General features: G+C 40.2%; 1 protein-coding gene across 5 annotated transcripts in view; it reads right to left on the bottom strand.

Moving 5' to 3' along the window:
• The window catches only part of LARGE1 (LARGE xylosyl- and glucuronyltransferase 1), a 273,696-nt gene extending 252,731 nt beyond the window's left edge, over positions 1 to 20,965 (bottom strand). For 2 of the 5 annotated variants that reach the window (XM_032687802.1, XM_032687804.1), the window contains exons 1-2: positions 19,882 to 20,965; positions 17,851 to 17,937 (exon numbers count right to left, since the gene is read on the bottom strand). Coding sequence is in view for 1 of the 5 variants with exons in the window: in XM_032687800.1 (XP_032543691.1) it covers positions 1,395 to 1,418 (24 nt within the window). In the remaining 4 variants the exon portion in view is untranslated. Of the gene's footprint in view, positions 1 to 1,394; positions 1,559 to 17,850; positions 17,938 to 19,881 lie in introns of those variants that run through there. The other 3 variants (XM_032687800.1, XM_032687803.1, XM_032687801.1) reach the window with 2 other exon arrangements.
• Positions 20,966 to 27,279: the final 6,314 nt, after the last annotated feature.

Here is a 27,279-nt window from a genome sequence, read left to right as displayed (position 1 = left end):
TTCCCTTTATGAAACAAACTTATTCCTTCATTGGCCCTCTGAAGTTTTAAACACAAAACATAAACCAGCTCAATGTTTTTCATTCACGTGCAGATGAAAGTAAATACAAATTTTTATAACATGAACAGTGCAATTATTTAGATCAGAAGGAGATCAGTTTTGGAAAAAAAAATCTCCACTAGAGGGTATCACCCACTGCCATTCCTAGAAAAAAAAAAGACTTCCAAATAATAGCAAAAGTCATGTGAGTACTCGGAAGATGGACAGGAAGATGGACTTGCATAATAAACCATCCCATGAAAAACTCAAGGAGGAACTTGTGTAGTTTTTAATCCACTACATTTTAAAGTTTTTAACAGTGCTAGGAAGCAGTTAATGGCATTGGTGGATCTAAAGAGAATTTCACACAAATGTGCCTTAGTGCAGTTTTACCTGCTAATAAATCTCTTGAGAGTGAAGGATTACTAGTACTGATCTTCTGAAACTGATGCTGACTGTGATCTGTGCTTCAGTGGTGGGGCTACCGATAGCTGAAAGGTGATGAGGGATAGCTGAAAGCTGATCACACACTCCCCAGATGTCAGCTGGGGGTGGCTCTAGTCAGATGCCTACCCCAAAACCAGAACATTTAAGTCTGAGATGCTTTGGGATTTAGCCAGTCTTGTAGCTTTCTCCTCCTCCCCCCATTTATCTCATGCCCCTATAAAGATTACTCAGACAACCATATAGATGAAATGACCAAAATCTCCCTGAAATCTCATGTGAAATTATGAAGGATCTTCTGTTATAACCAGAAAAGGACCTGTGTTGCAACTGAACGTTGTCTATGCAGGAAAGTAATAGTAGACTTTGTAGTTATCAAGGGAGCAGAATGCCTAAGTTCAGTTATTGATTTTTACTTTGTTCAGAAAAATATCAGGTTATTTGCTCAGTTAGAAAAGAAAGGGCTTAACCTTACAGGGAAAAAGAATTTGCTTATTTCCAGAGAAAGGACAGGTTAGTTTAAATCTCAATAAAGACATTTTAAGAACTCTTATTGAAACATCACCTGTGCTCTTCCTTCAATTGTAATTCATCAGGTGGGACAACAGCAAGTCTTGGGACAGCCAAAAAGCAAAATGGAATTTTAGAAGTGCAGGGGGGAAGACGAATTCCAAGTAGCATACAGAGTTTAATCTTGCTATAGAAGTGAATTTGAAACTTTTAGCTGGCTCCCATTCTCTGAACATCTGTTGGATATAGTTACCTTTTGTTTTGTTGAGAAATGTGAAGTCTTTTCTTATTTCAACTGACCTACTTTATTCAAAGAGCTACTAATAAAACGTGCTACTATATTCTTAAGCTTCTCTGAAAAACTGTATCATTTGTGCCATTCAATATTTGCTACTACTAACCTCAGTATAAGTATAGCTATCCATCCATTCTTTTGAGTTTCCTTAGTTTTTCATTTGATTCGTGCTCTTTAAATATTTTCTCAAGGTCAGTTGGGCAGTTGTGCACTGGATTTTCTGAATGGTCTGTGCTTTTAGTCCATACTGATCAACTGGTTTCCTACAGGAATACCTGGGGAAGAAACCAGGAAACACAACTGATAATACAAGATAAAACCATCAGTGGGTCAAACCATGAAATGCATTCACTTTTTTTGACTCAAAATCTTAAAAATAAATATTAAAATCTCAGCATTAGATATAGCTTAACCATTATTTATGGACTCTTAGTTCCTGTAGTAAGGAATAGCTGTTGGATTTCTACAGTCTGAATCATGAGGCTAGATAATCAGATTGATTCCTCTGGCATTAGCAAACATCTCATTATGAAAGAAAAAAGGAAAAATGAAAAGACTAGAAAATGCAGAGCAAAATTTTTACACCCCATGCTCCTGAAAAACAAAACAAAACAAAAATACCAGGCATGTCCCCTATTATATCTCAACAGGATATCCATCTGGAAAGTCTTTCCTTCCAGATGCTTTCCCCTACTATTCATTGTCCTGCTAATCTCTGCAACTACCCCTACGGGGAAAACAAAACACTACACAATTTACTGTCAGGCTGTCTTTTCGAAGGATGGACAATACAAAGAGAAATAGATTCTGGACAACAGTCAGTTTCAGTATAACAATTGTAGAAGCAGAAAACCAGAAATGGATCAGTTTGAAATAACACTGAATGCAAAAACTGTATCAAAATAAATTAATAAAAACATCTTACAGGAACACAACAGTAAAGTGCATTTGCAAAGAATAAAAATCCTAAAGTAATGAGGAAGCCTACCTATTTTTTCCACTCAAATAATCAATCACATTAATGTGTTCAAACCTTCAGACAACTTTTTTTTTTAACACAGAAGTGTGAAGTCAATTAAACCAAACCACTACTACAGTATTTTACAGAAGTCCAAAAAATGTTCCCCTCAGGCTTCAGTAGGATGACAACGTTTCTTCTTACCAGTAATCACCTGTGCCCTAAAGAACCTTGTAAGCCTGTCAGTGAAGCAAGGGAGAGGCATTTTATTAAGTTACAGGGGGGTTGGGCAGATTTGTAAATCAAGCCCTTTAAATTTGGAAGTGACATCTCCTAGCCAGTCACAGGAATTCTTGGGCTTTGAGTAGATCAGCTGTCTATTTGGAGCACTTTTTGTTGGAGCTATGTGGCTGGAAGCTCTACTGCCTGTACTGATTGAAACACACTGAATGGGGTGTTCTGGTGCAGAGAGAACCTCCTCAAGAAGTTAACAAAGTACTCACAATAAACAGATCTGTTAGGCAGCTGACAAAGGATGAGTTTTATTGCCATCAACTACTTTTGTGTAGTTGGTTTTAAGTGTGATTGAATTTACAGACCACCTCTTTTCAACCTCAAGGTGCAACAGTGCAAGTGAACGAAGAGTTGATTCAAAATACAGAATAGTAACATACTTCTGGCATATTGATGCAAAGGGACACTCACTGAAGAACACAAAAAAAAGTGTTCAGTTTTAAACAGCTGCCATTCTCTTACTGTTTTTCTCATCTATGCTATAAATCGTAGCATTAGTTGCAAAAGATTTGGGGTGTTTTCAGAACATGCTATTTCATTTTTTCCACGTATTACCTAAAAAACCTCCTTACACCAGCAGAGTAAGTAACAAGTAAAATCATTGCAGCAAGTTCACATAAAAAAATAAAAAGCAGTTGTTTACACACCTCTTATCCTCCCAAGTTGAAAGCACCACATACACACATATTCCAAATAGTAAAGCAATGCATGTATCCTGCACACTTAGAAAACTACTCTTAAGTTACTATGAATTTCTGCCTACTATCAATCTTTGCTCCAGATATGGAAAATATTTCAGTCATCATTTCTACCTGCAAATATAGAAAGTATGACATTTTAAAAACAAAGCCATTTGCACAACACAGTCATAACCTTCAACTGGAAAACATCCTCCTTTACAAGGCATTCAGATAACTCAAAAGACAGAACATATATTCATGAAACTTCATAAAAAGAAAACTATCTTCTAACTTCTATGAAGAATATAGGTCAAAATACCCTGCATTGTTTTTAAGTTATAAGTAACAGTTATAAATTAAGAGATACTGTATTTCAGTAGAGCTAAAGAAAACAGGTTCATTTGCTGTAGTAACATTTACTACAGAAATATTTTTATTTGCCCTAGCATCACTCTCTATTGCACAAGTATCTATCTAGTAAGACAGAACTACTTGCATTTCTCACCACTGTTATTTTGTCTCCTAGTTTTTTCAAAGATCTCTGTGCATAAAATGTTTGTCAAAATGCACTTGCACATATCACGAGGCAAAGAGGAGATGAGAGACAGATGCTTCTGCATGTTAGTGGGCGGGATGGGAAAGAAGCTGGGGAAGCAGCTTTGCATCCAATCCACTACAGCTATTTTCCTTTTAACCATCTAACAGCAAGTCACAAATTCACCCTAAACACATCAAATCCTCTGAACTTATGAAATGATGTGTTATTGAAGTCACAGCAGGGAAGCCAACTCAGTTTAGAGGACATAAAAGACTAACACTAGGACAACCTTTTTCATTACAAGGTTAAGGATAAAAAAACAAAGGCAACGTTTTAATGTGGTGAGAAGATGCACAGTCACAGAAGAAGCAAGTTAAAAGCACTATTTGTATTTCTTTCTAGAATAAATTCCTGTCCAGAAAAACTCCTCTTAGATAAGGTTTTCCACCTCAGAAGTAGAAAAACAGATCAGCAACAGCTTAATCTCTTAATTTCCTGCTCCAACATGCTACCTGTCTTCCACATACCCTCTCTTCAGCTACTCAAGTGCACATCTCTTGGAATAAGCTAGTTGTCTAAGATGTGAAACTCACTTCCATCCTTTATAGATTCTATTACTGCAACATTTACTACTGTAAAACTGAGGCTGCAGTAAAGTCAGAAAGTTAAAGAATTTTTTTCAATTTTTTCCACGGATTTAGATTACAATATAGGCCTTTACTGGTTGCAGCGTTTGTCCAAAGTACACAAAGTTTTATCAATCAATATTCACATAAGACAACTACATATATACACACTGCAGGTACAGTACATGTGTATCTTACTAGAGTTCCAATATATCAAAGCACAAAAATGGAAGACATTTCTAGACAGTATCACCATGGGACAGAACTAAGTGAGCAGAAAGTCCTTATCTACCTCCATCTAAGCTGTTGAAGGTGAAATCAGAGGTGAAATGCATATGGCAAGGATGACTAAACCCATTAATGGTTCAAAATTATTTGGTTTATTACATGAATACAAGAGACTACAATCATACTGAGCAGGCTATTATCAAATCTCTTCAGTGACAAAGCTTTCTGTCCAACAGGAGAAATAAAAGCAAGTGCATAAAACACAAGAATACCTGGCTTAAGACCATTATCCCAGAGGATTACAGAATGGTTTTTGCATCTTTCCTCTTTGCCTTTAGTATCTCCTTCTTTGTTTTGATATTGTGGCTATTATTACCAGTGCTATCTGAAGACTAGAGTCCCCCGTAGTTATGAATGGCAAACAAAAAAACCCTCTCACTCATTAAGAGAGAATCTAGGGTAAGCTTTAAAGGTACATTCAGTAACCTTAATATAAAAATGTGGTTTTAATGAGTCCTGCCAGTCTTGTCCAACTGTGTAATGCTTTAATTATGGAGCACTATGCTCAGCATTGTGGACTATGGTTGCCAGGCTCCATCAAAGACCCATGTTTCTTGTTGTGCTAAGCATGGTGCAAATATTTAATGAAGAAATTATGCTTGTTAAAGGTGCTCACACAGTCCAAAGGTACGATTAAGGAAAACAAGTGGCTAAAACAGGGAAACATAGCTGAAGAGTAAATAGGGCAAATACAGTAATCAGCAGTCACTGTACATTTGGGGATGCAACAAGGGAGTAATTGCTCTCAAATAAGACCACGCTTTCACTGACAATATTCAGAATATTCATTACAGGCTACAGTGTGTAAACTTCTCACAGTCTACGTCAAAAGGAAGACTAGAGTTAAGGAAAATTGCTCAAATTATACAGCATACAAATTTAGATTTTACCCTGGACTCCAGATACAATGAGAAATCATTGCTCTGTGCAACTCTAAGCAGACAATTAAAAGATTTCACCAAGTAGTTCACAAATCTTATACAGGTCATCATGCCACCTCACCCCCATTGAAATTACATACCTCACTACAGACACACACACTTCTCAATTTCTAAGTACTCTTTCCAGAATATAGAAATAAAAACATCCCCAAAACCCTATCTTACAATCAACCTTTCTTTTTTTCCAGTAAGAAACTGCAAACTTCTGGTCTCTAGGCAACCCCTCTTTCCTAGAGACATATACACGTTTGATCCAAAATGTGGACCAAAACTTGACTAGTATAAACATGAAGCACTAAAGTGAAAGGTGGGGTCCAAAAACTAGAAGCAAAACCATGAGAGAGTCAGTGAGGGGATGGAGGAGAAATACGAACATGCTGTTCTAATCTACTAATATAAAAAAACTTGAATACTGTTTATAAACCAGAATGCTCTTCTTCCTCACTGCCAAGCCACTGTTCTCCTAATGATAAGAAAGAAAGAAATTGGTTTGAAATCTTCAGTCCTAAATTTCTGCTTCAAAATTATGGTACTTTTCAGCAAGGCAGTTGCTGACTATAGTAAAAAGCTTAGTAAAGCTGAGCAGTAATTAAGAGATCTCATTTACAACACAATTTCACATTTGTACAGGGGGAAATGTGCTTCTTACGACATGAAATTTCCCATAAAAGACATGGAGATATAATACCATCTAAGCCTTTCATTTGTCCTATGAAGTAAACCATCACTTCCTATGGTAAGAAAATATGCACTTTTTCCTGGTTCCAGCCAGGACAGGGTTGATTTTTGCAGTAGCCACATGAGGGCATGGGTAGGACCCAGGGGTTATTCTATATCACCTCACCTCATTTTGCAGGGATGGGGGAAAGGGTCCCTTCCAGGGCGTGGAGCAGTGGGGTATTGTCGGGGGTTTTCTGCATAGTGCACAATCACAGGTGAATCGTTCGCCTCTCTCTTGTACACTCTGTCATTACCATTGTTGCTGTTATTGTTCAGTTTTCTTATTTCACTGCTGTTTCCAGTAAATTGTTCTTATCTCAACCCATGTTCTTCACCTTTTCTGCCTCCAGTTCTTCTCCCCATCCTGCTGCAGGGGGGAGGGAAAGGGGGAAGTGAGCGAGTGGCACGAGGTTTGGAGTCTTTCAGTGGGAAGACTAAATTGGGGAATACCATTCCTAAACCACGACATCACTTGAATAAAGAGAACTACTGAAGGCAAAACTTAAGAGATAATGAATACCGCTCAGAGCCAAAGAAAACAGTTCTTGGAACTTTTTGGGATCATATAATCAAGTCCTATTCCAAAAATCAAATCAACAGTCACCATGCCATGACATTCCTCTATAGTCGGAGCAAACCTCGATGGCTTTGCAATATGCCTAATACAATTTCCTAAGCTGTATTTACAGAAAGTAGACCTGTATCAGTTTACACTTTATTTAAAATCAGTGGTTTCTGTCTGTGAACCCCTAAATGTTGTACAGATGCACATGCAGATAAAAATAACGTGTATAAGTCTGCATGTCCTAGTCAATCAAGAAGAATCTTAAAACCTGTGTACAGATCATCATTCATTCTAAATAATTTCATAGGAGTTAATGACCTCAAAGATGAGAATTTTGACTATGTAACATTCCATACTGATTTTCACCTCAAAGGAAGATATTTCTAATAGATCCAGAGCATTCACTAATTTTCAGTGTAATATATATATATAAACATGAGACAGACAGTTAGACATGTCAGTGTTCTAATTTGGTTCTTGCAGAACTTCTTCCTCCCATCTGTAGATTCACAACGGCAACAAATTTTGCATTAACTGTGCCAAGTCTGGTTAGAAAAGTTCTCCTTTATTTGAATATTTTGTGTTTTTAAAGAAACAAGTATCTATGGATACTTCAGTCTACCTGTTAGCTACAGACATGCAGCGAGAGAAAAAAAAAAAAGCCCTACTAAGTATGACAGCACCTTGGACATTCAGTGGTGCTTAGAGAGATGAATTAAGTGCACTGAGCCCATACCAATCTGCATTCTGATATAACAATCTCAGATACACTTCTATGCCAGCCCTTAGCAAAGCAGCTTCTAGAAAACAGATCTTTGCCTGCATCAAAAAGATACTTCTGAGCCATAGAATTAGAGCAAAAGCTCTCATATCTATATCTGTAAGCTCAAAATTCTTAAAATCACTGTATCCTCTCCAGTTTTCACACCAAGTATAAGCCATGACAAGAACATTTTGAATGAAAATTAGTCCTAAATGAAAGCAAGAATACTTAGCATCTTTCTCATGCATTTCAGCTTTCAAAACCACTTTGCAAATATTAACGTGCCAAGATATAAAAGAACCATTGTTTCAGTGAAAGGAAATGAGAGGAGAGGAAACAGAATTTGGTAGCAAAATGGACAGGTGGCTGGCTGATATTTCAGTTTTGTACACTGTGGTTTCATTCTTCATCTTAGTGGCGCATCAAAACAGGTTCTGCAGTACTAGAACAGCAATACCACATTACTGTGTATTGAGACATCCTGGTAGACCCGTTTTACTTTCAACAGTAACACTTTTCCAACCGAAATTCCTGTTGCTTTTCTTAAATTAAAACTGCAACATCTTTTTTTTTATTCTATACCACTAGAAGAAAAGCTTTTATATTCTTATTGAGAATAAAGTGTTTTTCCTTTGCAGCTCCCATTACTGCCTTTACAAAGGCACATATGCTCAGCAGAGTCAAGATGTTAGATACAAAGGTGCAATTTGTTTAAGTTTGCCCACTGCATGCTCTCTGAATTCTATTGGCTTTTTTTAGGGTGCTTTGCAGCTCTTTAGCCACAGCTAACAGGAAAGACTTATGCAAAAAGATTCATCGCAAAGCATTATTTGCTACATTTATATTCATATTAATATAGATCAGTGCTGGGACTTCTGAGAACTCCATGCTATCCGGAAACATCTCTATATGCATGCCAGTATTCCCTCACAGAAAACACTGATAGCTGATGGGTGGTGAGCTTACCTCAAAGCAGAGGACTGACATATTCTCATCTATATTGGTTAGCACCTCACTCCACTATTAGCAGCACTGATTTCAGCAAGACAGCTCATAAGAAAAGTAAAGCAAGAACAGCAAAGTTTTTCACTTTGGTATTTAATGTTCAGCTCATTAAGGGCCCAGCTTGAAGCCCTATGAACCTGGCAGAAACATTCCCACTTGAGTTTTGAGTAGGGCTTTGAAAAATTAGGGGCTTGAACTTGATATTGAGCAAGAAACAGAAGCTAGTTAAGAGCAAAGGGCACAGGTCTCATGTCCTCCCGCTGTTAAGCCTAGTTTAACAAACTTGATTACTAGTGGAAATTTGCACAGGGTTACCTCAGTCAACTCAGATAAAATTTCCAGCAGAAAAAGCATGGAACTTGCTTCCAAGTCAACATTTGGCAGGAATATCAAACTGAAAACATCCAAGGGTATCATATAATAATCTCCTTGGCTAAAAGCAATGAGGATTCAAAAATGGAGCTAAGACAACCTGAACAATTAGAGCTATTTGTCACTAAAAAGACTGAAGTCAACACTATAAACAGATCCCGAAAGCGCTTCTCACTCTTAATAGTGTTATCTCTGATCTCCTGAAAACCAGGGCTCAATCCACTAAAACTTCACCAGAAATTTCAGTCTGTTCTGATTAATCAAAGATACTAAGTCCTAAAAATTATATCTGTACCTGACTCAAAACAGACCACACAGAACAAGTTCTTGGTGATCAAAAAAGTTTTATCACAAACTCAGAGATGTATGGTGAATATAGGTAAAGAAAAAGACACAAAAACCCCAGGAAACTTATCTTTCTTGCTATCTGCAATGAATGACTCAGTTTCTGCCGTGTTAGATGCATTTCATCTTTATAAATTACCATCACATGGCAGGTGCAGTGGGATCTGTCTCAATCCTGCTAAAGGTTTTTGTTTAGACAGTACAAAAAAATGGTACTAAATACTGTTGTAAGATTTTATTTTAGCACTTTCAAAATGAATATAAAAATATACTTAAAACAGCACACTAATTAAAAAAAAAAAATGCAACCTAACACAGAAAACCAGTTGTGTCCCAGTGATTTTTTTTCAGAACTGTCCCATGTTGCTCCTCCCAGTAAATCACAACACAGGAATACAGATTTTATTTTTTCCAAAAGATATTTTAACAAAGCCACCAATAAGTAATCGTGTATTACTCAAATGAAAAATTATTGTGATTAAAAGTACAGTCTGAAAAGAAATTTAAAAAGGGGGAAAGTACAAAGTATCAGTTTTCAAAACTTAAGCACACTTACTTCTGTATATTGTAAGCTCTTTTGGGCAGTAATGGTTTTTTGCATTGGGAGTTTCTGACACGCCACCTATGTTGGTTGACAGTCTGAAGAATGACTACTGATTGACGTAACTTGGCTAGCAGAAGCTGCCAGAGTAGTCACAATTGTATAAGCAAAACCAGTGCTTTTATCTGAATTGCTTCCATCATTTGTGGAATTCATTTTTGCATGAATAAACATAAATATTATAAACACAAGGAACTAGAGATCTGTGAAGTTTTGTGGTTATAATCTTGTTGGGATGAACAGAGACACAGTGCGATGGCTTCCATGACTAGAGTGCTGCAACGAAGGGACACAGGCCCTTCGGGAAGGACATGTTGGAAAGAAGAAGGTGGAGACACCCTTTAAGGGAGAGACACTGGAATGCAGAGAGCCTTGCCTGGGAATGGATGATGAGCTAAGTGAGAGCTTATGGGTAAGGACTGAAGAGAGACCAGTCTGGGTGACACTGTAAGTGAGCATCTGTTGTAGGCCACCTGGCCAGGAAAAACAAGCGTATGAGGCCCTCTACAGACAGGTAGCAGCAACCTCACGTTCACAGGCCCTGGTCCTTATGGGAGAATTAAACCACTCTGGTTATCTGCAGGAAGGACAACAGACCCATAGCTAAGCACCCAGAGCTTAAATCACTGATAACAAATTCCTGATCCAAATGATAGAGGAGCCAACAATGAGACGTTCTGTGCTGGACCTTATACTTAGGAACACGAAGGACTCCTTGGGGATTTGAACGTCAAAGGCAGCCTTAAGCTGCAGTGACCAGGGTAGCATTCAGGATCACAAGAGGAGGAAGAACTGCAAAAAACAAGATCACAGTCCTGCCATTCAGGATATAAGACTGGGTCTTTCTGGGGACCTGCTTGAAAACAGTTTCATGCAGAGAAAGCTGGTTGATACTCAAGGATCACCTCCTCCAAGTTCAAGAACCGTCCATTCCAAAGAGCTGGGAGTCATGCAAAAATGCCAGGAGGCCACTAAAGATGAAAAAGGAGATCCTGGCAAAACTCAAACACAGAAAGTATACAAAAGGAATGTATACAAGAGGAAGCAGGAACAGGTAGACTGGAAGGAGTACAGAGACAGTGTCGGAGCATGCAAAAATGCAGTCAAGAAAGCTAGAGCCCACCTTGAGCTAAAACTTGTGAAAGAAGTCAAGAATAAGTATCTGAAGGGAGGGTAATAAAGATGGTGGAGCCAGATCCTTTCCAGTGGTGTTCAGTGACAGGAAAAGAGGCAATGGGCACAAACAAACACACAAAGTTCCCTCTGAACATCAGGAAACACTTTTTTACTGTAAGGGTGACTGAGCCCTGACACACATAGCCTAGAGAGGTTGTGGAGTCTTTATCCTTGGAGATATTCAAAAGCCATCTGCATGTAGTCCTAGGCAACTTGAAAAAAATCAAACTCGGGCATTTCTTAATACACCAGTGTCCAACTGCATGACAGGTGAAACTGAGGAACAAAACCCAAACATGTAAAATAAAATATGCTGCAAAACTAAATTATTTCAAAGAATTCTTGATACTAACTTCAGGTCCAGAAATCTTTATTGCTGATGTATAGTACAATATTTTTTAGACTGAGAACAGAAAGGTAAGAAACTCATCTATGAAAAATTTTAAGAGCTTTAGGAGAAGGACATCTGAAAAATTGTTCTGTATCACACTGCATCACCTTCAGATACCTGTTGAATATGGATTTACCTCAGTGCTGTTTCTCTCATTCTCTCCACCTCTTCAAAATCCTCTTAACAAATTTGCACAGTAACATGGCAGTAGCCTTCTATTCAGAAAAATGCTGTGTCTGCCCCCGCTTATCATGAGTCAAAACTGATATAAAATGATGCAATCAATAAATGCATTTTTAACCCAGTGAGCACGTGTCAATAATTGAGTGGAAACTGTTCATTTATGGTGATTTCTAAATGGCAGTGGCCTGTGCCAGTTACCCTCTCCAGGTTGTTAGCACTACCTGACCATAGACCAACTCCATGTATTTAAAGAACAATAACCTACAACCTTTAAATATCAAGATATATTAATTTGCTCCTTCAAGTATTTTCCTACTGCCTTCTTGAAATATTGTACTATTTTCTATTTTCGAGAAGTAAAACACACTCCTTTCTTCCCTTGATCACAGCACTGCCTCTAAATCAACAAAGAGTATCTGTAAATTCCACTGTGATTAGTTTATTTTGTCAATTAACTTTTGTTTAGTTGGTTTTAGATGCACATATATTCTGTATATTTACATAAAGATAATTGTTATATGCTGAGTATCGCCGGGGACTTGGATTTATCACCTAAGGTACAACTATATTAAGCAACAGTTCTTGCTAAAGACAGTGGTGTTTCCATTTGTTTAAGGTATGGGACAGTGACTCAGGAAACCAGGGTTCTGCTCCTTGCTTTTTGACTAACCACTTGGGCAACTTTGCTCAAACCCTTTCACCTGCAGTCCATGGGTTTCTTGTCATAGAATGGTTTTATCTTTCTAGTGTCATTTTTCTCACCCTAAGTGAGTCTGTAAAGCTTTCAGGAACCTACAGATTTATTTCCACAACATGTCTAAGACTAGAAAATTAGCAAAGTTATTCTACATATGAAAAATACTGTCATCAGTTTCAGTTCCTTACATACTAATGGAACAGTATTACTATTTTTGCTCGTCTTAATGAAGAAAAAATGTTTAGGAACATCTTTTTTCTCAACCCATTCACCAACTGTGCACAGTTACTCACATTGCAACTGTAACATAAATCAATATCTTAGCTTACTAAAATGTTTCCACTATACCATGCACTTCTGTATACCTCAGGTGCCAGGCGTGAGCACTGGTGCCAGAGTAGTGACAACTGGCAGCACGAACAGGTTGAAATTTTACATCCAACTTCCCCAGCAGAGCACGCAAAAGCAAAGGGCAAGAGTCTAGATAGCAACAGTAGAGATGTGACCTGCAAAATTGATAACCAGATTGCAAGGCAGTACATGCATGGTTCTCCACTGTCCAAACCAGCTTGAAAGCAACTGATTTTGACCATGAATGAATGACTTCATATGGAAAGGAGGTGTTCCAATTATGAAGGACCTGCATCGCTAACGAGAACACTGCAACTCTGAAGGACCCCAGTAGTTTGTTAGAAACAGCTATTTTAATCTAGCAGACCTTAGGCTGCACTAGCATTGTAGGGAGAACAAGAGAAAAGGGAGGCAGATTGCAATGTTTGGAAACAAATGCAGTAACTTAGGCCACTGTGCCTATACTCTCTTCTTCACACTTGAGAGCTGAGAGCAACCATGGAAGGATGTGAATTTATTCTCATACGCATTGCTTCTTTCTCAAAGTAATCAAAACTGCAAGGTGATTGCTGGACAATGTGCTGAAGACAGCTGCATCTCAAACTTCTCAGCTTGTACATTTTATGGTTGCTTTCTGATGTAATAGTACAGACCAAATTATTGCTTTGGTTGCATTTTGGAAAGTAGTCTGAAATTTAACAACATCAAGTACGAAAGTTTCCCTCTTACCTGCCCATCACCAGATGGTTTGGCTTAGCCACTAGCAGATCCTCTATTCCAACAGACTTGTTATCAGTAGTGATTTTTTCCCCTTCTATCTCCATTTGTAGCATCCTCCATTTTGACAACGTAAATCTCAGTGAGGAAGAAGACATCCCAAACTAAATGCTTCTATCATTCCTTTAAACTGATCATTTTTGCTTTGTGGAAGTAAGTGTCAACATGCAACTCTCCTAGTACTAAATATTGTTTACAACATCATCACCTACTGATTTCAACTGAATTTCCACTTCTTGGAAGAGTCACTGAAGAGGAACAGATTTGTCATAAATGTAGTCATTAAAGAGTTCTGCAAGATCAAGATCAAGGATAAAAGTTATATAAGATATAATAAGTTATAATGTATTCTAATAATAGCAACAGAAAATGTCCACCCTTACAGGGACCTCATTCTTCAATGTTCTAATTCTCTACTTCAGTAAAACAGCATCTAATTGTACAGTATACTTAACACTGAAGAATCCAAAAAGACAGACAATTGCACCCTTTTAAAGGGGTAGGAGCCACCTTTACCTTATTTAAGAATTCCCAAGCATGCAAGCCAATATTTTATCTTGGAAGATTTGCCTTACATCAGTGAGAGCCTTCGTGCTTAAATCTGAGTCACACTCTAGAACCAGTCTTAGAATTGAATAAAGGATGAGACTACAGAAATACAGAACTTAACTTCTGCTTCAAAAGTCTCAGGGTTAATGTCGGTTCATCTTATATAAAAATACCAGGAAGCCTATACTCCCTTCTGTTAAACAATGAAAGCTAATATTCTTAAGAACAACATGATCTAAAGAACATATATTTGGGTATTTAATAATGCTAGAATGATTGGTTTTCATTTCTTATTTCTATGCAGTGGCATACACCCTTCTAGTACCTTCAGCCTGAAAAATATTGAATTAATCAGATCATACATTGAAGTCCAATAATTTTTAAACATAAAGTTCCATTTGAAGTATTGATTAGCAGCACCATTAATTGAAGACAGAAGGGAAAACAATCACCAAGGGAATTTAATATTGAGGTACAGGGCCACAGCAGGGGAGTCACAGAGAGAAGGAAAGTGAAATCTAGCCAGAAGCAGCTGGGTTGAGAAGCCTCAATATGAGTTGAAAACTTAATCTCATTTGAATAATTCACAATTCTTCTTGCTCGTCCCATTTCACCACTCAGTAACACTTTATATTCCACAATGAGAAACATTCCTTTCTCCAAAGAGACAAATTCATTTCCAAGTCCATCTAGAAATCATGAGTAAAGCGTTTCATATTTAAAAAAATAAATAAATAAAATACCACAATTCCTTCCCTTCATTTCTCAGCCCTTTCTCTCTTCTTCCTCTTCTTTGTTTCCCCCTAAAACAAAATCCTGCATTCTTCTCTGTATTTAAATGAAGATTTCTCAGTAACAATAATGTCCAGTTTTCTTCTAGTCCTAAGTCTTAGCTGTCAAATGCCTACCAGGAGACAGAAATCTAAAAGCTAATAGTACAACCAAAATGTTGGCCCTCTGTATGTAAATATTACATTCTGGGATAAACTTTAGAGGAAATATTGAGAGATGCAAATGAAAGTGACAACTCAACTTCCCTGGAAGTTCTAAGCAGCAGAAACTTTCTTGCGAAGGAATCAGGAGGCTGCTTAAAAAGATTATTTTTTTTTGGCTGAACATAAGTTTTCTTGTAAAACTCAATGCCAGAATGTGAAAACAGGTTTAAGCTGATATGGGCATCGTCCTTCTGATTTTAGAGAGCTGTGGTTCCGGTGCTACCGCTGATATTGCGGTTTTGCCAAACAATAGCAGATCAGAAATTTTTATGATTTCTATAATTTTCATAGATTCCTGCAAAAATGGTAAAGCAAGACACTGTTAGATGTTACCCTTGACAAGCTGCCCCTCAGGCAGCATGGATAGTCTGGGTTATCATGTGCAACTATTCCCTGAGGATAAAAAATTGGTATAGACATGGAGTAACAGAAATGACTCATCAATACTCAAAAATGCATGGGAGAAGAGTAGAGTGGTGATGACACCCATCTCCTCATAGAACTCACTAGTGAAGAGGTCAGAGGCATAAGGACAGGGAATGGCAGCCTTGAAAAACCACCTATTTTTATTATTTTCAAGTATAGCTATCTTATGTGGAGGTTAGTGAGGAAGGCTGCATTCTGCCTGCATGGTTGGAGACTTCCAGCTTCCTCCACTATAAGGGTTACATGATTCATATGGCTTTTTGCAACAGTATCGGATAGACAGTGCTGGGGTTCTTCCTGACATTTAAGTGTAGTTTCTGCCTGGTTAACTCCATTGTTGTGGAAATAGTAGCTATATCCAAGAAAGAAAGCGATGTGGATTACTACAGTAAACATTATCAGACCTGGTCTGATCTGCAAATTAAAACAGGTAATGGAACTATTTTACACAGTTTGCTTCTAATTCTGACACAGATGGCACTTAAACAAGGATTCCAGCCTTGGCAGATTTCTTCAAAGTCAGTGCCAAGGCCAGGATAATCCTTTCTAGCAATTTTCTCCTTGATTTTTGAGCCACCAACTTCTGTATAAAATAGAATTTGTTATCTGCTGTTCCCCTTCTACAGCCATGCAGTGAACAAGCTTTGACAGGACACAAGACAGACCTTCAAATACTGAGCCAAGCGACACCAAAAGTCATGAATCCCTACTAGATACAAAGCTCATTTCTTAACCCTTATCTTCAGGTGGGTGTATCACAAGGAAAAGAAAAATTAGTGATCCAATGAAAAACAAAAAGGAAAAGTAAAAATACCTTCCTTGAGGTACTTCTGACTCTCCAGCTCTTAAATTATGCCAAGTGTGGGATAATGTACAATGACTGTTTTTTAAAGCCAGCATTAATGAACAATGGTTGCTTTTTAAAGCTAGCATTCACTACAAAGAGGAAGATGAGCCAAACCCAGAAAACAGACCAAAAATAGTGCACATGGACATGTGTGTATGTTTCCTTACACAAAATCAGAAAGTTCTTTAGCCACAGCATTAGGCAAATAACCAATAGAGCCAACTCTGAAGAGAATGAAGACAAGCTTGCATTGGCCACTATGCTCTCTTCTCACACAAATCATAATGTTATCAGCACAGACAGATTATAGGAGAAAGAGACACACCAGAAATCTCATATCCTTAAAACGGATATTTTGTTAATTTATTGTAATGCAGATGATGAAAGGTCTTCAAAGCTGACAAGAGCTCATTAACATGGGCTTTCATACAAGACAGGAAATAAAGACAAATATTAAAAACAAAAAATTGCATTTCTGGATCTAGACAAGCACTCCCATCAAGATTGTTAAGAGCTTGCATGTAGATTGAGTTTAGCATATAGTACAAAGACTTTGTAGTCAGATTATGAATTTTACCCATTATTTGCCCTTATAAACACCAGGAAAATAAAAACCACTTGAGTTTTGTTGGTTTTGTGTTTACACGTGTTTGGGTTTTTTTAGATTGCTCTTATAAGAGTATGTATTAAAAAAAAAAAAAAAAAAAAGAAATGAGACAGAAGATAAAAGAACAGTATCCCAGTAAGGATCTATTGACAACTGATTGTTTATCCCAGGTAAAAACAAAAACCACATACTTGAGCAAGAAATAGTCTCCCAAGAGTTTGGAGAATTGTTCCTTCAAAATCATTATTTTTAACACTACTTCAGTTCCACAAGTTAAGTGCACATGGGAGATGCCTAGTTTTACTAGTTTTCTAAAATAATTCATTCAGCAGGAATAATACTTTTACTAATATTGGAGTCCTACACACTGAAATTTCAGATCAAACGTCTGACAGATCTTAATGTTGCCAACAGACGTGCAGTCATTCATCACAGTTCTGCACTTTGGCTTTCTGAGGACTGTACTTTGGAATTCCTGTAGATTGAATAGCTGGTACAGAGAATTCAACATATAAGTAACACTATTTTCAGTGTTCCTTCAAAGAAAACCGGTACATATTTCTCTAAACCTGAGAAAACTTACAATCTTTTTATGTCATCTAAACAACGAAGAAGAAAAGTTGTCATGCATATTTTGGATATTAAAAAAAAAAAAGTATCTTGCTACATACTGCCATTCAAATACCTCCAAGCTATGCTTTCCTCACCAGCAACTGACAAGGGGGGATGTACTTTGAACAGGAAAGATGCTGCACACTACATAAAAATTGTGAGAACTAAACATCAACAGGACAGAGAAAAAGAACCAGCTACCACAGCAGGCAATTAAAAGCCAAAAAAAAAAAAAAAAAATCAAAACCAACCTACCAATCCAATTATCCATCAGAGACTCTGCAGTTACTGCGGCTTTTACATGACTTGCAGCCTTTCTGATCAAGGGCCGTCACAGGACACCTAAGCAGTAAGAATTTCACATTTCAAACTTGGAATACTTATCAGCAATTTGCAGTTTTCAAGAAGATTAGGGATACTTGTTCCACATTTCTCCATTTTAAAAAACTGACATACAGTGAAGACATTTGGGGTAAGGATTTTTTGTTAAGTTGTCCTGTTCTTGTAAGTAGACTAACCTTGATAACCTATCTCCATTTGCAACAGGGAGCAGAATGACTTTGTTAAAGATCGCCCCTGCCCTTAACTCATCACCTGAATTTATACATACAATTTCTCCTCTAAGCTTATAGTATAATGATGGAGATCGAGAAGGTTAGAAAAAAAATTAATCTCATCAGTCTTATTAGAATAGTCTGTGCATTTTCACCACTGAATGAGGGGGAAAATCCCACCCACACTAGTGCCCCTAGTGTGCCTTCGCAGTTGGCAGTCTGAAGAGTAAGTAGCAAATCACTACCCTGTCTTTCTGTGTGAGGCTACATTTTGGGGTTTTTATTCCACAGCAGAAGGCATAACCCTTTAAGGAAACTGCAGGGAAACTAGGCAACATTTCAATCCATTTATCAAATTTCCTGCTGTTTCTATTTCTGAACAAGCTTAAAAAATTATTTTGGACAAAGAAAATTAATCTATATCCAGAAGAAATCATTAAATAAAATGCGCTGACCTGTTGGCAATTGCCAGGTCTGGTGTTAACATAGTACTTTGTTTAGCCTGGTGCCCTTCTGTTCCTTCCAGCACTGATATTGTGTAAAAAAACCCTAATAATGTTTAAAAGACACTTGATTTATTGCCATTTTCATCCTGGCATCCATACCTTCCAGAAGACATAAACAACAGTCAGTGCTGTGAAAATGTTTCCTGTAGTCATGTTAAGAGTCCTATAAAAAACATGTACAATACATACAGAAAAAGGTAAGACCTTATAACAACTGTTCAGATGCCTCCATTGGCTAATTTTCAGTTTTAAAAAAACGCACGTTGGAAAAAAGTAGGCTTAATTTGCTGTTTAGCAGTACCCCTGTTCCAAGTTGAACAAAGCAGAAGACACTGTACTTAGGTGAAAACGCAAATAAATATCGCTTATCTGATGCTCTACAAACAACAAAAATCACTTGCTTTCTAAAACTAAAACTGGGCACAGCAGAAAAGCTAGGAATCTCTCCAAAAAGTGTTACATAAGGCATTGTCAAACTTCACGTCACCTCCACAGGGCCGCAAGTTGCTATTTTCCCCCCATCCCCCGGTGCGCAGGGATTAATGATCTAAATGACACAGTTCTTGTACAGGAGGTGATAGCAGAAGCCTTCCCAAAGGGGAGCTTCCTGGGCAGAAGGCTTGCTGGGGAGGCTGGCGGGGGATGGGGAAGCCACCCTGCTCGCTTCGGCGTCCCAGCCAAACTCCAGCTCTGCCCCGCGGGTCCCGTTCCGCCGGGCCGGCTCTCGGAACAGGCTCCCCGCGGGCAGAGCGCTCACACCGCACGTCGCGACTCCCTCCCACCCGCCCGGCAGCGGACACCAGCCCCGGGGTCTCCCGGACGCCGGAGCGCAGCCCGTCGTCCTTGCCCGGACCCGCTGCCCCACGGCTGGAGCCCCCACGGAGCGGGAGCACATCCCGGCCGAGGAGAGCGGCGTGCGGTGCGGGGCTAGCGAGCGGACAGGCGAGGGGAGCGGGGTCCGAGCCGGGCGGGGTAACCTCCCTCGGCAGGGGGACGTGCCCCTTTGTGCCGGGAAGCGACACGCGCGCCTCCGCCCGAGCATCTCTTCAACTCCGGATCTGATGGGGATTAAAATCCAGGAGATAAAGCTGCCAGCCCAGCCCTCTGGACTTGGGTGCCCTCTCCCCTTCACGGGCTGCTGGAAGGGAGACACTCGTCGATTGTTCCTTGCCCTCCCCCGCCCCTCGCCTCTAAAAGCAGCACAGGCTCAACGAGAAGGCTCTTACCTTCCCCGGGTGGTTCCCGGGCCGCCGGGACGGGCGCTCAGCGCCTGCTGCTCCGCGCAGGCAAGCGGTCCTTCCCCCTCCTCCGCTCCAGGCGGGCAGCTCCAGCTCCGTGCCCGCAGCCCCGCGCTCCGGAGGTGTCAGCCAGCGGATCACAGCCGGGGCGGCACTGGCGGCTCCACTCTCCGCGGGACGAGGAGCTGCTGACGGTGGGAGGAGGAGGAGGGCGGTGGGGAGGTCCCGACTCTTCCCGGGATGCGCCGCCGAGGTGGCCGCCTCCTCCGCCGCCCAGCTCAGCTCTCTCCGGGGCCTGCCCGCTCCGCGCTGTCCCGAGGTGCAGCCCGGCCCCGTCCGCCTGTCCGTCCCGCTCGCCTTCTCCCGCCCCTTTCGCCGGCGGCGAACCGCGCGGCGCACAGGCCCCGCCGGCGGCCAGGAGGACCCGTGGGCGACGGGGGATTCCGGCCCAGCCTCCTGTCCTCTCCCCGGGGCCTGGTGCACACTCTCCGCGGGGAGAGGAGGCCCTGCCCCGGCCTGGCGAGCAGCTCCGGGAAGGTCACCGGCACCGTGGAGCCGAGCACGGAGGTTCCCTCCGGCACCGCCGCGGTCGTTGCTACTGCTGCCGGCCCGACATCAGCGACCGCTGGGTGCCGCGCTCCGCCCGGGCTCGCTCCGTGCCCGTGCCCTGGCGGCCGCCTCCGACTCTCAGTGCCAGGCTGCCCCCTTCCCCTTCCTTCCTTCCTTGCCTCCCGCCCCTTCCCCGCTGCCAGCCTTCCCCCGCCGGCTCCGTCCGGCACCCGGTGCCAGGCTGCCCCCTACGGGTCTCGGGGCCGCAGCTACACGCCCGGCGGGGCCGAGGAGGAGCCGGGCGCGGGGGCGGCCGCCGCTGCCGGTCCGCGAGTGCCGGGAGCCGTGTGCCCGCTGCCGCCGCGCTGCCCCGGGCTGGCTCAGCGGCGGCTGCAGCGACTGTGTGCCTGTGTCATGTCTGTGCCTGGGCGGGCGGAGGCGCGGGGCCGAGGCGGGGCCATCCCGCTCACACGCCGCCCAGCGACAGGCGCAGAGCGCCCAACCAGCGGCGGCCGCCGGCGCGCAGCGCCCGCCCGCGCCGCGGGGCGCCCCGGGCCGCTACACCTGGGCAGGGCGGAGGGGGCCGGGACGGGCCGCCCGCATCCCGGCGCTCTCACAGCCGTCCCGCCGGGGGGGGCTGCGGGGGCACAGCCGGCCCCGCACGGGGGCCGCGCCCCCACCCGCCGCTCCCCGCCCGCCCAGGGGTCCCGAGCGCCGGCCCCGCGCGGGGAAGTGCGGGGCGGTCCGGCCCGGCCCCCGCCTCGGGCGCTGGTGCCCGTCGGGGGGGCGAGGCGGCGCCTGGTCTTCAGCGTGAGCGCCCGGAGGGGGAAGACCCGAGTCCGACCGCGAAACCGCGTCAGGAATGAATAAATATCACGGCTTTTGGCTTAAGTGTGGCGGAGCGTGTTCCTGCGATGTGTCCCTGCGTGCTGGCAGCTGCTGAGAGTGAAGTGATAAGCGCACCTTATTTTTCTTTTCTTTTTTATATATTTTTTTTTTTAAATTTTGTTTTTCCCCTGTGGGTATAGAGCAACCATCAACGCGCTTTCCCCCCCCCCCCCCCCCCCCCCCCCCCGTTATTGTTATTAATCTTTTTTCTTTCACTTCATTAGCGGTGTAAAAATGGATTGTTGCAATATGTTGGCATACTGAGAGGACCGTATGATAACCTGTGCGTATGTTTGGAGAGGGTGCATGAAATTCCGAGAGGAGTGTGCAAGGAGAACAGAAATGAGCAAATGTGTGTACAGTCTGACTCTAGAAATGCACTGATCCATTCTTAGAATGGAAGAGGAAGCAAAGTATACACGTGCTTTGAGTAACAATGTAAATAATCAGAAGTATGAATAATAGAGGTAGTAATCAGTATTTACTGTTTTCTTCTTCTAGGGGGCTAAGGGAATAGCTTAAGAGAAAAGTGTTGTTCTTTAGAAGATACCACAGATGCTAATTTCTCCCATTACATCAACTGCTTAAATGTTATAAGTCATGCAGAAGTTGCTTTATTGTGGGCAGAAATTATGCTTTTCAATATACTGTACGAAAATATTGTGAACTGTTGAACAGGTTGTTCATAGCACGGTAGTATTTGCTAGACTTGATTAAAGTATTGGACCATCAGGCTTAGTATTCTGCTGCCAGCAGCATCTACTTCCCGATGCTTTAATCAAGAGTGGTATCGGATGAACTGAAGTAAATCACAAAGTTGAACATGCCGGTGATGTAATGTAAGCGCTACTAACTGCAAATTTTGACATATTGTGACAACCAGGAGAGCATTTTCCAGGAAAAAAAATAACTCTGCTTATCTGTAAAAATAATTTAGTTCTGATATGAAGAATTTTCTGGAGAAGCTGCAGTAACATACAGATTGGTCTCTATTGTGCTTGTTTTTTTCATGAGCAAATCAAAGTCAGAAATGAGCTATACTAAACTAACTAAATCTCTCCTTTCTCCTAAATGAAGCTATAGGATCAGCCTTCAAGTAATAATGTTTTCTTGCACTGTTGAAGGATTGCAACTGCTTTGGTGACAGTCACAATGAACAAATTGCTGGGGAAGTATGGAGGAGGAAATAGGATTGTGTATATAGCTTCATTATTAATAAAACTCGATTATTTACTGCCTGTTATTGGAATTCTCTGCAGTTCCACATTCTTTAGTTTCATGCTATATCTTGAAAACTAATAAGTTGTCAAAGTCTGATCCTACAAAATATTGAACAATTTCTTCGGGTTCTTAATGTTCTTATCTTCTGTTCGAGTAGGGAACTCTCAGCACCCACAAAAAGTCTTAGGTTTTAAGAGCAGCATGGATTATTAGGATTACCTAATGTGCCACCATGCGTGACAAATGATGGAACTTCATGTGGAAATAAAATGTCTTGCTTAAAATTGCCCTGCATCCTTCAGGTTGGTGACCTGCTCAGAGATGGGCAACAGTTGTCCAAACCCAGAGAATATTTGTCAGAGGCTCTAGCTGAGAATGGTTACCACCAGATTATAAAACCTAACAAGGACAGGAGGAGTGACTACCTCTGAAGATAGAGTTTTTCAGAAATTGTGTTTATAAGCAAGTAATCTTTTTCATATCCATAATAAAAATTGCTCTATCAGTCTTTGTCCTTGAAAATCCTGAAGTGGCGATTGCTTTGGACATAAACAAGCAATGCAGAAGGATACTTATGCCAAGGACAGGTAGAAGAAATTAGATGCAAATATTTGCACTTCAGATTTCATTCAGCTAGGAAGAAGGTTTCTCTAGAAACTACACAGGTTCTGGAGGGAGGTGTCTATTTGCATTTTAAAGAAAACAAAAAGGCAAAACCTATAGAAATATGAAGCATATAGGTTTTTTTTAAAAAAAAAAAACAACCAAAAAGATCATTTCATAAGGTCAAAAAACTTAAAGTTTTAACAGTCCTATTTAAAAATTTTGTAAACCAGATCCTTCACTTTTTAATAGAAACATGTCAATGTTGAGATATTGTTACATGATAGAGTTATACTGATGTAAAATTATCACATAAATATTTGGTCTCTTTTTTTCCTTACTGGAACAAGAGATAAAGGCATAACAGTGCACAACTTCAAACAGGTTATGGTATTTTCACTACACCAGAACATCAGTAAGTAAAATAGTATTAAGTCTGTTTACAAGATCCCAAACACTTGCAGATTTATGTGGGTTTTGTTGAAAAGAACAAAATTACTTCTAGTATAACCATTTGATATGAAAGGGAGGTATAAGACCCACAAGGATTCAAACTTACTGCATGAAGTTAATCTGCTGTTTAACACCAGTGAAGTCCTTTTTACGTTCTTACAGTTGTTTCATTTTTCTCGCTGAATTCAACCACCATGAGGTCTTTCAAGAAACAAGGACAGTGCTTTGTTCAGGAGGTGACCAAAAAGTGCATTACTACTCTAATAGTGTGTTATGTGCCAGCTGAAATAGAAGCTAGAACATTCCTGAAAAACAGGAAAGTGGTCTCTCCCCGTTCCTGCACACACAATCGTGTGGTTAAGCAGCATTTTAAATACCTTGTGAGGTAGATGCTGCCATGTCACACTCAAGGTATGGGATACACATGGACAAAGCTAAGTTCTCCGTTGCCTTCTTTCATGTGGAGTTGATGAAATAGCTACTTTTCATAAAATCAGCCATTCAGGGTGTTCTCACAGGGAGCAGAAATTCAAATCTGATTTAGCAGACTGGCTGGATTGTGTTAACTGATCCACAGAAGGTTGTGACTCTTTGTTTATGAATTGCTGCTCTTCTAGATGCTAAATTGCTCAACTGTTATAGTATCAGAGCATAAAAAGCAAGACAAAAGTCTGAAGCAAGTCCTAACCCTTGAGATTCTTGTTATCATCTGCCTTTACAATAAATACAGGACTACTGCAGAACAGGCTGCCTGACATATTTTGTAATAGAAAAAGGCTTTCAAACAAGAAATAAGTAAAATTTAATCTACTCTGGAAAAATAAATTCCCAGTTCTTGAGCATAGAGTGGAAGGTCTGTTACCTATGCTGTCCACAATGGGCAGTAAATTAAAATTTAATGGAGATTTTCCTGTGCATGTATCAGAAAAAAAATAAAAATCAACAAAACCCAAGAAAGTCAGAGCAAGATTCAGATTCTGTGGTGTTATAGGAACTGGAAACAAAATAAAGACTGGTAAACCGAGTGCCTTTAAATAAGTAGAAAACATCATGAAAACCTAAAACTTTACAAATGCAAAGGAAATCTAATTATTATTACAGAAATTATTTCTCTTCTATACCAAAATAGATTTCAGGCAATAGAGTGATTTCCTATGTTGACTTTTTTCATTTTCATATTGGTTTCTCCCAGAGTTCAGTTTACTTCTAGCTGTAAAAAGGTAAACATCCATACTAAAGTCTTAGGTAGTATTATGCCCTATAACAAAGAAAATGTTAAGGAAAGGGGTATTTTCCTGTTTGTACTTTGTATCTCTGACAGAACTCTGTGGATTTTTTTTTTTTCATTGCTGTTATTTACTACTTTCCATTTGTTGTGATTCAGTCATTTAGAGAATAGTTGGGGGGGTTGTTTGTTTATTTGGACAATAAAAACTAGTAAAGATATGCAGAATAATATGATGCAACTTTATGAAGTTAATCTGATTTCAGGTTGATAGTACTTCTTTAAGTTTGGGCCTACCATGGTCAAGTCAACATTGTATTTCTACTATAGACAAATTGATTTCTGTTTGTTTAACTTAGAAAAGACTTAATTTCATACTTGATAATATCAATGCCAGTGTTTCCAGAGCTCTTCACAATGCATACCTGCATCCTAAAAAAAAAAAAAAAAGTAGCGAATGCTGTTTGGTTTGTTGGTTTGTTTGTTTGTTTTTTGAACAAAGGAATCTTCACACCTATGCTGTTTGCAGTGGATTCTGGATAATTAACAGTGGCATAACTATTCTGTGTTAACATGAATCATTCCCTTTACAAAATCTTCTGGAAAGAAATACAGCATGGACAAACTTTAAAACAATTTAAACTTCGCTGGCAAGGAAGGTGAAACTGATGCAGGTGCTCCTAAGCTAAATCAAGGGATGTCGAAGTCATGGAGCAGCTGCACTGATTTCAGCAGTATCCAAGCTAAACTATCCTTTATGTCCCGTCAGTGTTCTGGGAAAACAAATATGCACATTATATACCCAGACTTTTATGATCTTCTTTCTTCATATTACTCCTATTTGACTGCTCTGCCTCTCTCCCAAGCAAACAGTTAGATATAGTGTCTCTCTCTTGTTACTAATGTTTCTTTTGTTACACTTCATTTATTGCCCTGCGGTATGAATGCTGAGACTATGAAAAATCTTAAATGAATTGTAGACCTGTATAATTAATATCTGCCAGCCTTTCAGGAAGTATTAAGCACAGAATGTATTACTGCTCCAGTCTTAGCCTTACACATTTAGATTTAATTCATCCAAGGACCCTTTCACTATCTGGTGAAAAAGTGGATACTCGACCTGATCAAAACAAGACCTTTTTTCCATTAGAAGCACCTTTTTATACATGGAAGGTTTATTGTTTCCAGAACAGCTTCATTAACTTCTGAAAGTATTACCATACAGCACTCGCCCAGAGCCAGGATGCTAATTAGAAAGAAAACGGCCTTACAGTAGTTTGAAGAATGGTGTCCTTTTTTTAAGAGAGCAGGAAGGATTATTCAATCACTGACAGAGTGTTTGTGCCAGAAAGTAGGAATACGCCAGTTATATGAACTCAGAAAATACCTGTGACAAATGAATTATTCCCACAGTGAAACAGCCTCTTCAGACAATCAACAACGTAAGCCGAATAATGATTCCATAAACAATGTTAGATGTCCATCAAGTTCCATGCAGTACGAGCAATTCCTTTATGACCAGTATTGTTTGTCAGCTCTAATGTCCCTGACTCGATGGGTTAGGCATGTTTTGGAGGGTGCCATATGAATGCTTGGATTGCTTCCTTAGGTACCCAGATTGTCAGTAGTAACACATCTGGCCTTTGTCACATATATGCTGATTTTATATTAAAGATCTTGGTGAGTCTGAATAAAAAAAACCAACAATACAGGAGAAAGAGTAGTGTAAATATAAAATGTAAACAAAAATAAAATGGATAATGCTAGTACAAGTTAATGCATGATATCAACACTTGAATGTTTTGTATCAATGGTCAGGCCTTTAGAATATGTATAAAAAAGTTCCTGAGTAAAAATAGGTACCATGGCAAAGGAAATTACCCCCAAACTTATTTATAAGAATCACTACCTAATGAGTCAAACAGGAAAATTTTGGGCCAGAAATAAAGACAATAATTATCGTTCAATCCTATAACTTCTGTATTTTTCCAATGAGGGCTATTTTCAATATTTTCCTAGGAGGGTTTTCTCTAGAAAGCAGAAATGCATTAAGCGGCTACTGTCAAATGAGGGAGGGTAAAATACCCCAGATCCTGTCTAATGACTCAAGCTTATTTCGTTAGGCCATTGCAATAGTAAGAATGCCCAGTATGAATCTTTCTGACAGTTTAAACAAAATTGACATGTCCATGTCAGACAAAAGCTCATGGAAAATATATGTGCATGCTTCTGAATATAAACAGGGAGCATAGTCTGAACAGCTAGCATATAAACATGAACTCATTTAGTGGCCATAAGTAGTTGTATATCTTAAAGTGTACTGTGAATAACTAAATGTTCTTGTTACTGGGGTGAGATGTGACCGTGAGCAGCATCCAGCTCTCTGTCCAAGACTGTCATGCTAAAGAAAAGTTTCTCTGTGTTCTTGCTGACATTTCAGAAGTTTT

The sequence above is a fragment of the Chiroxiphia lanceolata genome, chromosome 5 (assembly GCF_009829145.1).
Source record: "Chiroxiphia lanceolata isolate bChiLan1 chromosome 5, bChiLan1.pri, whole genome shotgun sequence".
Classification (NCBI taxonomy): Eukaryota; Metazoa; Chordata; class Aves; order Passeriformes; family Pipridae; genus Chiroxiphia; species Chiroxiphia lanceolata.
This window is presented reverse-complemented; position numbering and strand designations above follow the sequence as displayed.